This window comes from Peromyscus maniculatus, chromosome 13 (genome assembly GCF_049852395.1).
Source record: "Peromyscus maniculatus bairdii isolate BWxNUB_F1_BW_parent chromosome 13, HU_Pman_BW_mat_3.1, whole genome shotgun sequence".
Lineage (NCBI taxonomy): Eukaryota > Metazoa > Chordata > Mammalia > Rodentia > Cricetidae > Peromyscus > Peromyscus maniculatus.
This window is the reverse complement of record NC_134864.1, coordinates 51,209,263-51,224,216: the sequence shown is the minus strand read 5'-3', so window position 1 is coordinate 51,224,216 and position 14,954 is coordinate 51,209,263. Positions and strand designations below refer to the sequence as shown.

Below are 14,954 nucleotides of genomic sequence, written 5' to 3'. Positions count from 1 at the left end.
TCTTCAAGTCTGCAGTCCTGTGTTTACCAACTTCTTCAGCACACTGCCTCCCTCTCGTCACATTTACTGCGTGTGGATGATAGACAGGCACACCGAAACTGTGAGGAAATAGACTCTGGAGCAGTGTCCAGAAAGCAAGTGGCCACCGCAGTGGAGTATGGGGGAGTAAGCAGCACACACCCTCAAGTCCTCCAAAGGAAGGGTAAGAGGGGGATGCTTTCTTAAACACCCTCACTTCTATGGGCGTGTTGGAGAAGGAAGACGGCCTGGCAGAATTTAATGCCAGCTCCATAATTTAAAAGCCAGAAAGAAGACTTGAGGGGGAAATTATTCAAGTTATTTTCAGGACTGTAAATGAAATAAATGCAGCACCATGTCCATTTTCTCCTGGCGTTTTCTTGGTATTTTGGTCTTTAAGTGCCTTGTATGGTCTAGACATGAATTCTGTCAGGTAGATAGCTGTGAAAGTTGTTCCCTGTTCTGTGGGCTGTCTCTTCAGTTGATTATCAATGTCCGTTGCAATATAGGAGATTTTTAATTTCAGGAAGTTCCACTTATTGATTGCTTACTTCCTGGATGGCTAGAGTCCCATTCACAAACTCCTTACCCGAGCCTGTATCTTGAAGTACATTCTCTACTCTTCTAGAAGGTTGGGTCTAATATTGAGATCTCTGATCCATTATTTTGCCAATTGAGCAGAGTATCAAACTCCCCTCTAGATTTGTATCTTTCTACTTACAGATTAGCGCAGCTCCCAGACCTCATCAGAGACATTTCTCAGTGCAGTGGATGGTGTTCAAAGCAGGAACTCACTGGTGAAATGCAGAGGCCAAGTGCCAATGGCGTGCTCAGCCACAACTGGACCATCTTACACCCCTTCTCCAAAACTCAGGGACCAATGCAGAAGAGCCAGGGGTCAGGGAGGATTAGGGGAACCTAGTCCTGTTCTGGACAACAGCCTGGACAGGATCAGTTAACATCTTAGCGTGTCGTGGGAAGGGGATCATGAGCCACCAGCCCTAACTGGGGAGCTAAGGACAGTTGCTGGCTTCTAGGGGAAAGCAAGTTTTCTTTAAGGATGCAGCTCCTAGTAGTTGAGCACATTCCAATGGATAGCCCCACACCCATGATACATGGGCAGCACAAATTAGAATCCATGGGTTATATAAAACAAAGTCATGCACTAGGAGAGGGGGCAAAAGTTGGGGCGGGTCTATGAGGAGTTATGGATAAATATGAAATTCTGAAAAAAAAAATACTATTTTTAAAATGAAGTTAAATAAAACAGCCACCCTTACCTCCCATCCCTGATCTCTTAGAGCCAACTTGAGGCCTATCACTATTGCTTCCCTATCTGTACCCTTAACTCAGGCCTCTCATCTGAGACAAATTTCAGCCATTACTTGGCCACCTGCTCTAGTTCCAGCTCAAGCTTCGTGCCCTTGACTTCCGCAGCTAGGAATTCGGGTGTGAACAAGTCTTTTGATGCCTTTCCGTAGCATCACCAACTTAAGTTTTCTCTTTTGAAGTCCTCTGTGTCACTCAGGCTGGACTCAGTCTCCCAGGGCCGTCCCTAGTACTGCCACAGACCACTGAGTCCTCTTGCTTTCCACCTGGAAATCCAAAGATCCTGATACAATCATCAATGTTGCCTCCACCCAGGCATTACCCTACAGGCTTGTTTCCTAAGGCTAGTTCTCTTTAAAATCTAAGCAAGAGTGTGGCCATCAAATCTCAAAGGTTAATTCCAGGACTTAGAAGAGCAGTAGCTGGGTTGAGATACAGCTCAATGGTGAGGCATCGGCCAGCATATGGGAAGCTCTGGGTTCAAACCCTAGCAGCACCGGGGGTGGGGTGGGGGGTAGGGTGGGGGGTGGGGTGGGGAACATCCTGAAGTAGAAAGCAAGTTTTAAATCAGCCATACAGCTGAAGAAACGCACAGTTCACTACTGAGCATAATTCTCTAGGCCATGGCAACTTCAAAAGCAGATCAAACGTAAGTCTCTTGCTCATGTTGGTTATTTTACTAATACCCTGAGCACTTTTGGTGCTTTTGGTCTCAAAACATTACTATTTTTAGGGAAGTGAGATTTTAGAATATGTTTTAAACAAACATTGATTAGAGACCAGATTCTAATTATTTATGCACGTGCACCTCTATGAGATAAACATGTGCCTCTGTAGTTCCTATGTTTTTGGTCCTAGCCTTTATGTGGCCCACGGGGTAGCTCAAAGTTTCCCTCCGCAACCAAAGATAAAGCAAGCAGTGAAAAGTTCCAGTTTACAAAAACCTTGACAGCTCAGTTTTGTGAGGACACCAAGGTTGAGGGGTTTTTGGTGATGCTGGGACTGTGGCTTCCACAAGCTAAGTCTCTGCAGTGGTTATTTTTGCATTTTGCTTTTAACTTTGGGCACATGGCGTGAAATTGTTACTGTATTTTTTGAAGCTCTAAACATGAAGGAAGAGAAGTTGGTAGGAGTCTGTGATGGCAGCATTTGGAAACTGAGGAAGGAAAATTACTAGTTTATCACCAGCCTGGGATACATAAAAGACCCAGAAAGAAAATAAAAAGAGAGAAATGGCTTCGGGTTAAATGAAATAGATTTGGGCGGTAACAATACCATTATAACACATAATGGTTTCAATCTCAACTTGTGGTTGGATTTCAAGCTTAAATAATACAGCTGAAGTCACTTTGGCCTTAATTTGTTAGGCTAGCCATAAAGATCATGAATATATATCTCCCTAGAATTGTTGATAAAAGATTGAAAACAACATATTTAAGGAGTATGATGGCATATGTCCGTAATCCCTGTCTTTGGCTGGCAGAGAAAGAAGGCCTGTCCATGAGTCAAAGGTCAGCTTAAACAACAGTGTGTTCCAGGCCAGCCAGAGGTACACGGTAAAATTTTCTCATAAAAACAAAACTTAGGTTGGGGATTTAGCTCAGTGGTAGAGTGCTTGCCTAGCAAGCACAAGGCCCTGGGTTTGATCCTCAGCTCCAAACAAAAAGAGAAAAAAACAAAACAAAAATTTAACCGGGCGGTGGTGGTGCACGCCTTTAATCCCAGCACTCAGGAGGCAGTGGTAGGCGGATCTCTGTGAGTTCGAGGCCAGTCTGGTCTACAAAGTGAGTTCCAGGAAAAGGCGCAAAGCTACACAGAGAAACCCTGTCTCGAAAAAAAAAACAAAACAAACAAACAAACAAACAAACAAAAAACTTAACTGAGCACAGTGGCTTATCCCTGTCTTCCTGGTGGAATGTGGGAGGCTGAGGCAAAGAAAATTGAACTCTAAGAACAGCCTGGTCCACACACTGAGTTGTAGGCCAGTCTGGGAGGCAAAAAAGACCGTCTCAGAGACCAGAAACAAGGATGGGAAAGCACTTACTCTGCACCAGGAGCTCCCATCACTACCCAGGTAAAGGAAATAATTAGTAAAGAGTCAGGCTACTTCACAGCAAGATTTATTAATACATCCAAAAGAAAGAAAGAAAAATCATTTTGTCACACTATATACAGATAATACATACAGTGTTTTATACACATATTACATCAGTTTTTACACAAGAAAAATATACATAAAAATGTAAACTTTTGTATACAAAAACCCTTAAACAAATTAAACAAGGACCAGATAACAAAAGGAGACCAATCCATTATTATTTCATCAAATTTTTAAAACAGTAATACAGTACATTCATTGAGATATATATATGGAAAATGGGAACCATCTCTCCCTGTTTAAAGGGAAATCACAAACCAAAAGCCCCTCATCTCCCCAAATGTGCCCCCGCTACCCCAGCCAAACCACAGCCAGTGCCACGGGCAGGCCTTTCCAAACCCTCTCTATGCTCTGCTCCCAGGGTGCGTGCCTGGAACTAGGTGGCGGCCGTGGCACCGCCGTGAGGAGACGCTTGGTTTGTAAGTCCCCTTTAAGCAGCAGCCCTCCGGTCTACGCTCTGAATGGATGGTGTGTGTTGCAGACTGTGTGCCAAGGTGATCGAGAACGCTGAAGAGGAGGAGCTCTCGGTGTGGCTAGTCCTTGCTACCGTGCAGTTACTTTTGTTGAAAGACATTTTCAGACTGTCCAGCCCGCCTGTCCCTGGCTGGTCTCCAACGGCTACCTCACCTCTGATTTCCCACTGCAACCTGGTTTCAATTTACACGTGGGCACTCTGGTGAGTACCACACAAATCTGCCAAGGGGCTTTTTGTTAAAGGCTGGTTCTGATATCGGTTCCAGTGAGCTACTCTGTGAACTCTGTTTCCCAGGAGAACCTTTACTTCACTCCCCACCGAAGAGGGCATTTAGGATAATCTATCCATCTACCTTTCTCTCGCTCTAAATTCTTGAGGTGTAACCTGCTGCCAGCTCATCACAAATGACAAGAGTACTTAACGGTTTTGTCTTAATGTTCTTGCATTCAGTACGGAAAACTGATAGACTAGTGAAAAAATACCTTGCGGGGAAGGGCAGTAAGAATTAAACATACGCCAAGTACATGCAACTTAAGAGTTAAGAAAGAGCGCTTTCCAAAAAAATTAAGTAAGGTCTTTAAATAAATCAAACTATGCCAAATAAACTATGCTTAAGACAGCATCGTGAGAACCGTCTTCTTTCCAAGGTGAATTTGGAACAAGGCAGAAGAACTAGATGACCCATTTCCTTGCAGCAAGAGAGGGGTCAGCTTCCCCCAGGCGGCACGATCGAAGCGATCATTATTCATTAATGAGAGGAGGAGGCAGATTGGTGGATTAAGTTGATCAAGGAGATGGTGGATGACAGACACAAATGGCCATGGTAGGACTGCGTTGAAGCCGAAGTAGACAAGCTGGGTTGTGGCATATCACTGTTTTGGGGTGGGGTGGGGTGGGCACAGAGTGCCCCAAGTGACTCTCGTCTCTCACGTGCAGATGGTATTTTTAAAATGACAGTCTCCCTTTCAGTGACGCAAACACAACAATCAAATGAACAGGAAGGTAAATAAATAGTGTGTGGCTGTCTTTAGATGAGACCTTTAAATGTTCTTTAAATAATTTCTGATAAATGTATTTTAAATCATTACATACAACTGCCACCGCAGTGACAATATTCCAGTAGGGCAGCATTTTGCTAAATGTAAAAGGTTGCCATTTAGAACTCAAACATATACATGTGTATGTACAGTTTTATCGACACTATTTATATACATATATTATCTAGAGAGCAATATTCCATTGCCTTTGAATATCTCTATGTCCACTCCCACAATACGTCCTGGAGACATACTGTGTGAGTACATACCAGAGTGTATGCACACATGCGCCCACATGTATATATATATACACTTTTATCTGTGTGTGCATAAGAGCTTTAAAGGCACGATATATAAGGGTGGAAGTTTTCTAGAGAGCTGGGGCAGAGTTAAAACCGAATGTCACAACCGTAAGGGAAGTCAAAGGAAATCTAGCAGAATTCATGACCTAAGAACTCATTAGAGCATTTCACCATGAGAAACGTGAGTCAGTTACAGGATTCAAGAGGCTTTCATGTGACTTTGTGTACGCTGTTAAAATTCAAAGGGTAAACTTACATTTAAAACACAAAGCAAATCAAACTACTTAAATGATAAGAAGTGTGGAAGTACACCTAACACTAGTATCAATCATAAAGTCATAATTATGGGTTTGTTTTTTTTTCACTTTAAGTAAAATCCTCCCAAGTTCCCTAGGTAAAAAATTCAAAATTAATTGTTTGAATGTTGGCTTTTTATTTTTTGATGGCGACCCAAATGTCAAAGAAAATATTACTGAAAGCTGTGTACTGTGGGGACTGTCACTGACAAAGGAATGTGAAAACAACAGCTGAGATCTTTATGCCAAGGCTTCTAGTCAGAGAGCTAAGTCGGGAAGAAGGGGGGAGGGGACGATGTGGCTCAGCACGTGCCCTGCACAGGCCACCCTCAAGAGTCCATCTCCTGCACTGGACAATAGACAACTTGGCAAAGATGTGTGAGTGTGAAGTAATGAGTAACTAGCTAGCAGTCTGAGGAACAGTGCAATTGGTGAGAAGAAGAGACTCATTTGTGACCAATGTAATCTGTGATTTGTGACTGGAATCCAAAGGATTTGTAGTTCAGTATGCCTGATGATGTTGCCACTTCTGCGGGCTTGCAGAATAATCCAGAATTTCCCACAGATGCATAATCTTGCTTAGCAAAGGCTGTAAATCTATTACACACACACATTTTTAGGGAAATATATGTATATAGCTTTATCTATACACACACACATATACATACGTGTATATATAGATTTATACAAATGTATAAATAAACATAATACTTTTCAATCTTTCCATTGACAAGGCAAGTTCACATTCAGCAAAGTGCCACCACATCCCATATACACATCTCTGTACAGATATACACAAAGGGTCTGTTTTCACCCTTCAATAAGGGGAATTGGTTCTAGCAAATTCCGTTAACCAGCAACCGAAGGGAGAAATGGCATCAGTACAAACCCCCTCCTTTCATATGCATGCATATGTACAAGAAATATGCAGATTTCTTAAAATCCAAAAGCAAGAGTGAGTGAAACAGGGAGATGCTACAAAAATACAATCGTAAAAAACAACACAGACAGCGTTCCCGGGTTCTGACGGAACCTAAGATGAAGTAACCGAAGCCTCAAAGACAACTGCCAATTCACACGTGTCCTCAGGAGCTGCTCTGACATACCCCTAAGCATATGAGTGGAAGGAAGTGTGATGGGAGCCCGTGGCTCTAGGTGACATCTCAGATCATCTGTCCTCCAGGACAGGACGCACAGCCAAGTGACAAAGCTCAAAGGTCAGGAATGTGTCTTTCTTTTCAGTCCCCCGGGAGTCGGGTAAGCATCCAGGGCAGCATGGTCTCCCTACAGCTGGCAGCGGGGAGCTGTGGTCCTCCGCTCCGTCACCAACGGCACACCTCAGCTTTAAAACATGGTTTGGAAATAACTAAAATCACACCAGCTTTGGAATATGCACAGTAAAATGAGCCCACCAACTCCTTAAACAAGCGGCCCCTTCAGAAGCTTCCTTATCACGGCCTATATTTTCTGAACTTGACCAAGAAAACATCATAATACTTTATTACTTGGAATATAAAGAACATTTATTAGACATAAAAATGTTTCAACAAATCTGTGGTCCCATCACCTCAATAAATAAACAAGCTGTTATCTAGGTCTGTCTCTCTCTTATTTTTATGCTCATAAGTATGAGGCTGGTCTTAGAATCTGCCCTTTCTCATGTCACTTTAAAAACACCATAAATTAATTCAAAGGTTAAAAGAAAATGCACATGATATCAGAGCTAGCCTTTGAACACAATATAGCGAAGAATATGGTATGTTTATAAAAAGAAACAATGGGAAAGAAACTGTAATTCCCTCAGCTAAATAAATCACATTTCTATAATACATTCGGTTACCTTTCTATTTTTATACAAGCGCACATTCATATCTCACACACGTGCCCCCAATGTATATTTTTGCATGTGTGTAAAAACACAGGTACATACATGCATACAAGTAATTTACCTCTATTTTTAAGTCACAGTGGGAATTCCTTAGTGAGGAGGGGAAAATGTTCCTGAATGAGACACTGAGAACATCTAGATTTATTAATTCCTCTATTTTACTTCTCAACTTACAGAATAAACTGTAAATTAAAGAATAAATCCATAGGAAATAACAGAGGTCTTAAAAACTTGGTTTACAAATTCCAGCTACAGCAGTGGGAGTTTCACTGGATCTATTTGCTTCTATTTACCCTGTAACTAAGTGTCTAGCCATCATTAAGTGTAAACCACAGATCATGTATTAAAGAACATGATTCTCAACAGCTCTATGAATGATGATAAATGGTCTAAGGGTGTTCTACATTTTGAGGCCCCAGGTTATCCTTTTCTTTATATATCTGCAAGGTAGCAAAGGATAGCTATACACCTTGACACGGCAGAGATCCAGTGTAAAAAGGTGCGTCACTAGTTTGTTTTGTCAAAAATAAAAATAAAAATAAAAAGAAGAAGCTCATATATAATTTTTAAGCTATTAAAACACATAGGCAACATAATTCATTACACTCAATACAGCTTTAGTATAAAACTTATAATTTATGAGGTGATGTTAATAGCATAAATTAATATACCTTTTCTCTTAAAATCTACAATAAGTATTCTGAAAGCTCATTGGGGAAGGAAGTTTTTAAATAAAAGTTTTAAAGCTGTGCATGATGGGAAAGGACTCTGTGTGCTGAGCTGAGATGAGAGGCTGAAGTGGAAAGGAAGAAGTCCTCGCGAGACACCACGGGCTGTGAGCCCAGACGCTTTCTCTCTCTCTCGAGCTCTCATCAGTGATGAATCACCTTTAGTTTCTTTGAAAACTATTTTCTTATTTTAAAAACGGCCCTAATTTCCGCAAGGAATCCCTGAGACATACTCAACACTATACAGTGAGACGAGTTATCACTGTTGAGAACCGATTCAACCCTTTGGAACAGAGGCACACGCTGTCAGCAGGTGTCAAGCTCTCTACTGTGTCAGCACTAACCTGCTGGGGTCGCCTGTACCTTAAGGATACAGGCTGGAGTCACTGGGGGCAAACCGGTCTATTCCCCAAGGCAAAGCAGCGGCATGGCCTGGAACTGTACTGGTGCCTTTCGCCCTGCGTGTTGAAACGTTTTCCATGGGGAACTTGGGGTGCATATAGAGCTTAGGTCAGTGGTCCCCAGCTTGAAAAGCAAACAAACAAACAAACACATAAGAACAACAATAAAAACCAATGAGAAAAGATCCTATCACTCTTGGGCCAAGATGAGTGCGGCTCAAGTGTGTGCGTGTGCACACTGCAGCGCTGGGGAGGAGCGTGCAAAACAGGCAGAGGGAGGAAGGGAAGAAAGCATGCCGTCCCACGGGCCTCCAAGATCCAACAGCTTCCGTCTTAGAAGACTGCTCTTCACACCAACTTTAGATCAGCCAAAGATCATCTGGGATCTGCTCTTCAAGCCACTCAAAACATTACTGATGCTCTGGAATACGGGTAAAGAAAGTCCCGACACGTCTCTCTGGAACGCCACATCTCTTTTTACCTGCTCCCTATCGCAGTGCAGAGGGGAAAGCTGACCAAGGGAAAGTGAGAACCCCCACGGCTCCCTAAGCCCCCAACGCCTGCAGCGGTGATGACCCTGGCCGCTAGAAGAGCCGTGACTCACGTCCAGAAGTCCCTGTCTTAACTCGCCGGCCAGCAAGGGGACTGCTTACCAGATCTCCATCTGTGCTCTTCACAGAAATCGTATTATACACATTGGGAAAGACAGCATTTAAAATACTACTTTAATTAAAGTGTGATTTTGGTTCCCACCAGAATATAATAATTTTCTTTTCTACTTAGTTCCAGGGAAGATTCGGTTATTTTTCAAGTTATTGAGAGGGGAAAAAATATATAACGTTTCATGAGTGACTATCCCCATGAAATAATTTTGACAGGAAGAAACCTCTAGAACAGTGTGGGAGAGCAGTAATAAATGAAATACAAATGAGGATTCACTCCAACTAAACTCAAAGGTGTTTCTAAATTTCCTCATTAGAGTGCAGCATTGTACTGACCATTCAACAAACCACTCTATTAGACTATCCTACACATCAGCTAAAGAATAGAATTCAACCTTTTTAAATCTAAAAAGAAAAGATGAAGAGTCTGAAAAGTAAATACTCTCAAAATTCTAATGAATTCCAAACCTGTTAGTTTAGTGTTACTATCCTCACACTCTGCAATGTCCAAACAGTGCACAACCACGCTGGGAACTCAGCTCGAGGGGGCAGTGGCTTCAGAGAGGTGCTACAAATGAAGCCCGCCGCCGCCGCCACCACCACCACCACCACCGCCCCGCATGCCAAGATGCAGCGAAGACCGCAGGCCAGACTCCAAGAGCACATAGCCAGGGCTTCATCTCTGTATGATCCAACTCTAATGCCAGTCTGTAAGGCGCCATGCAACAGGCCACCAGAAATCCAAGTTCTTTTGTGTAAAAGAAACGATATGCCCGTCAGGACGCCTGTATCAAGCGTGGACGTGGTTTCCTTCCTAAACAAAGAACTGGCTTTGCTGTGCAGATTGTGAGCATGGACTGTGAATGAGCGGTGGAAAAGTTTTAGTGTGACTTACAAAAGAGGATAATCCCTATCCTTCAGGTGAGAGTCTGGTTTACTTTAAAAAATTAATCTTAGAAATAGTTATTTGGCAAAGATAAAGTATTAGCTGTCCTTAGCCTTACGCCACTAAAACTGGTAACATCAACTTTAAGGAATAGAAAACAATCACTTTCCAACTCCATCTGATTCTCATTAAACCATAATCTTCTCACAGAGGGACACTAGACACACTACACTGCCTGCCAGCATGGAAACGCTGTCTTTTCTGGAGCAGGAACACCTCCCCCAGGAGGCTCACGAGAGAAAACCTTTGCTCATCAGCTAGGCCATGATAACTACAAGACCTGTCCATTGCATGGACTGTCACTTGGCGGTCTACCTTTAATGCTTTCACTATCCTACTGTTTACTGTGGAGCCTCCCCAGGAGTGGAACTTGTTAAGCCGTTTTTACAGAAGAAACAAACAATGTCTTAAGTCCTTTACTAAAATAACTTTAACAACTAAAGGAGAGAAAAGCCCACCTTCCCTTCAGATACCAGAGGTTACGGCTGCTGACTTGTCAGATTCTCAGAGCACAGGATGCATTCATTAACTGCAGCAACTTCAAAAATTAAATCACAGTAACACAATCTAACTGGCCTTTAGAAATGGTCCCAAAGAGCTGCAGAGACAGAGGAGCCCCCATTGTCGCTGTTCTTAGGTACTGAACACTACAACCAAAGCTAGTGTCTACCCCTCAGGACCTGTGGAAGGTTTGTTTTTGATTCCAGTATTGCCTCACCATAACACAAGTGCTACGTTTTCATGTAAGCATCGTAAGAGACGCTTAATTTTTCTTTGCATATTAATACCCCACCTACTACTAAGAGACTAGAAGAGAAACAAAGTGGATACCTCTGGGCTTATAGATAGACATTCTTCCAACAGGGGACTCACAAGAAAAGCAAACTACAGGCTTGGATGTTAGTTCTGAAAGAGGAGAAAAGTGTGCTTTTTGCTAATTACCCAATTCTATACCAGTACTCTCTAAGACTGCCCTCTCTTCTGCTATCATCATGGGCATCTACACAAGAGTGAGATGACTCACTATTTTTGGCGTGAAGCTGTAACTGGCAACATTCCTGATCACTTCATGCCTTCTTCCTCGAAAGCAAAGAAGGGCTTTTAAATGCACATAAAACAGAAAACTGCAAACAATAAAAGGTGCAACCTACTGCAAACTCAGTTTTGACAACTGGAGAATTTTCAGCAGCTAATGCAGGGACAAATAGCCAGTAACAGTCCAAATTGACCACCCATGACTCCTCTGTCAGCCAGGAGGGTGAGGAGGACGTCCAGTGCTGCTCTGCTTCAATCTGCTTCAATTTCCTGGGAATGCACAGTTATCTAGTGATGATTATAATGGGATATGAAAACAGCTTAGCAAACGAAATGACACTTTTGGGGTGAGGTAACCACTCATCATTTCATTACAGTGCACTAAAATGAAAAACGACTGACGTGAGTTCCCAGGTGAGAACGAGTCAAAAAGCTGTGTCTCACCAGTCAGGAAAGAAGGTCATGGTGATACCAAATATAATTTTGCTTTGTGACATAATTTATAATTTAGAAATTTCTCAATCTGCAAAAATGGCAAAGCTATTAAAAATAAATGTTCCAATTAATTAACATGATTTGAAAAAAAAGTAAATATATTACAAACATATTTTGCCCTCCCCAAATTCAATAAATACAAAATAGGGCATATCATGATTTCATACAGTCATGTGACTCTCCCTCCAAAAGCTCAGGCACATGGTATCTGCATAATGCCTGCTGATCACCATCATTCCTTTACCAAGCAGAGAAAGAAAGCTTTCACCAGAAGGACCGGTTAGAACTAGCGTGGCATGAAGAAAACGCACCTAAGGAGGAGGAAAGCATGTCCCAACCTTTACTGTTAGGAAGGAATTAGGATCCAACAGTCCCTGACAAAGGAATTACTGTACCACATCATTAACAGACATGTTGTCTTCTTTTTTAAAATATACATATGGAAATTAGATTGAACTCAGGGATGAATCCCCTAATGGTATCCGAAGGATAGTGAAACCTCAGCAAAACAGAGTAGAAAGTGAAGCTCTACCCTTCTCTGGAGGGGAAGGCAGGCAAGAAAAAACCCCACACATCACTTCATAGTCACCAGCTTACTGCACTAACCAATAAGAGTTTACCCCAAACCCTTGGTACTTTAAAAGAATTTCCAAATTTACTTCACCTTAAGTACTTAAATTATTTTAAAAGTACCTAAGGTAAATCAAATTTATGTCTAATTTCCATATTCTGCTTTGAAAGAAACTTTAAAATGTGTGTCCTTCTGATATTACACGTCACTTCACAACTGGTACACGGATTCTACACGTGTCCTCAACAGTTCACAAATCTCACCAAAGAATCACAACTGTAAACATGTAAAAACTAGGAGCGAATGACAGACTGACCAGGTCACAGATGTCATCTTTCAAACCTAGCTGGTCCAGCCTGCTTTTTCACATCAAAATATTTTCTTTAATTACAACTTGCAAATGTATTCCGTGAGTGAGGGATTCTGAAACAAATACACGTGGAGAAGGCAAAGTGACTGTGAGGCCCCACCCCTGAGCAGCCCTGCGGCCACGCACGGTTAGTCGCCAAGGCACTCCCCATCACTGATGTGAATTCAGCCTTGTGTGGTGGCTCCTTTCTTCACGGGCTGATCTTTAGCAAGAAAGGGCTGTGCCAGACCACCTCCTCCCAATTCAGGATGCTTTAGTCAACTCAGGAGGAAGGAAGGACAAACCAACCTTGCTAGGTATGAGACAGAAGGAGGGGAAAAAGGGCCATAAGCTTATTCTGGGAGTAAAAAAGAAAAAAAAAAAAATACCATGACAGCTACTTCCTGCACGAAACACACACAGGTGACCACGCACCCACAGGCAGTCAAGAGACGATTTTCTTTCTGGGTAACCACGTCACGATTAGGAATGGCATCCAGGTCTCACTGTGGTGTTGGGCAGCTGGTGCTGAGTCAGAGCTCCGATTGGCCTCCACACACCACCCGCTACACAGGATCTCACGAGGGCCACTCTATCTAGAACAACCTATGGGAAAACCTGGCTAGAGAATGGAAAGCATTGATCTGAACACTAGGAAATAGTAAAGGGCACTGGTAATCTGAGGTATCTTCCACTTCTAGGACTTGCTGAGAAAAAAAAAAAAATCAACCTATCCAGTCACTGTGCTGAGCCACCAGAGAAAACCGCCAGGCCACGAGGACCCGCCAGGAGGGAATGAGCACCAGTGCTAAGGAGCACACGTGAACACTGACGCAAGGTCCACGGCCGCTTGCTGACTGGGAAGGGGGAGTCCCGCTAATCCCCACTTTTATTTTCAAATCTTCTGCAGGAAAAGAGGAGGGGGGGGTGCAAAAGAGGAAACACATAGAAAACGCCAGGTTCCACCTGCCTGCAAGCACAGACTCAGTTAGGGGTGGGGAAAGGGGGAGATGCATTATTGGTACTTGTAGCCGTGGCACCTGTTACTGTGAAGCCTGTAGGAGGGGCTATGGAGCTGTGGCTGGGCTGCAGGTCCTTGGGAATGCCACTGTGAGAACTCAGCTGGTGGCCGAAGGCTGCGCTGAACTGCGGGAGTTGCTGCTTGGGGGAGGTGGAGGCCATTAGTTCAGCGGAAGGCCCCATGCCACTGAAGCTGGTCTGCGGTAACCCCGGAAGCACACTGGAACTGCTTGGGGTAACGGTGGCGAAGGCAGGCTGTGTGGTCTCTGAGTTGGACGTGGTGGGCGGCGTGGAGAGGGAAGTGGAAAGAAGGTGTCCATCCGCGCCAAGGAGGTTGCTGAATGCAGAGGGGTCGCCAAGGTTGACGGGGAGACTCCCCCAGTGAGTTCTGGGGTTGACCACTCCTCCAAGTGGCACCTCGAGCTGGCTGGGGAGCAAGTGCTGTGCCATGATGGGCATCTCTGCTGAAAAGGTAGCTGCCATAGTATCACCAGAGTACGATGTGTGGGGAGAGGTGATATGGTCACTGTAGGGCGACGGCACGTGCTCGCTGTCATAATGGCTTCCATGGGGTGAGGAGTGTGAATGATCACTGCTGTATTGCTGTCGTGAGGTGATTAGGTCATCTGCCTTGCTCAGCAGCTGGGCAGGATGTGGCCTCTGGGAGGCATGGCTGCCATCATGAAGTCCATGAAACTGTCCTGGGAAGGCTCTCTCCCCAAGTGCACTCTGGCTGAGCAGAGTGGCAGAAGTAAGGCCAACGCTGGCTGGGGCAGAGAACTGCCCCTGGATCTGCCCTGCCAGGGGTGTAGGTGGGTTAGACAGGGAAGCAGAGCGGAGCAGGTTCTCGTCCAGGTCCAGACTAGAAAAGCTGTCGTGTACTATACGTCCATTCAGTAGCTCCCCTAGGTCCGAGTTCACTTCTCGGCTCAAGGACTGGATTCCCGAAGCATCGGTTCCCCCGGAGAACACCCCCATCCCTCTGTCTGACAACCCCTGAACTGGCACCCCGTCTGACTGGGTAAGGACCCCAATGGTACTCAGGCACTCGAGAGAAGTCACAGCCTGCAAGGCCCGCTCAAGCTCCTCGGCTTCTTCGGTGGTCGGGAGGAGGTCTCCGTTCTTTCCTGCATTAACCAAAGCCGACAGCGTCAGCAGAGCTCATAACTGACCCACACAGCGAAAGTCACACATTTGAGTCTTTTAAACACGATCCTACCACAAAAGAGTCCTCCTTCCCAGGC

General features: G+C 44.0%; 1 protein-coding gene across 7 annotated transcripts in view; it reads right to left on the bottom strand.

Moving 5' to 3' along the window:
* Nucleotides 1-4,859: 4,859 nt before the first annotated feature.
* Ino80d (INO80 complex subunit D) overlaps nucleotides 4,860-14,954 on the bottom strand; it is a 71,746-nt gene continuing 61,651 nt past the window's right edge. For all 7 annotated transcript variants that reach the window (XM_076550270.1, XM_076550266.1, XM_076550271.1 and 4 more), the window contains one exon: nucleotides 4,860-14,837. In XM_076550270.1, coding sequence (XP_076406385.1) covers nucleotides 13,675-14,837 — 1,163 coding nt within the window. In that variant the 3' untranslated portion in view covers nucleotides 4,860-13,674. The remainder of the gene's footprint in view (nucleotides 14,838-14,954) is intronic.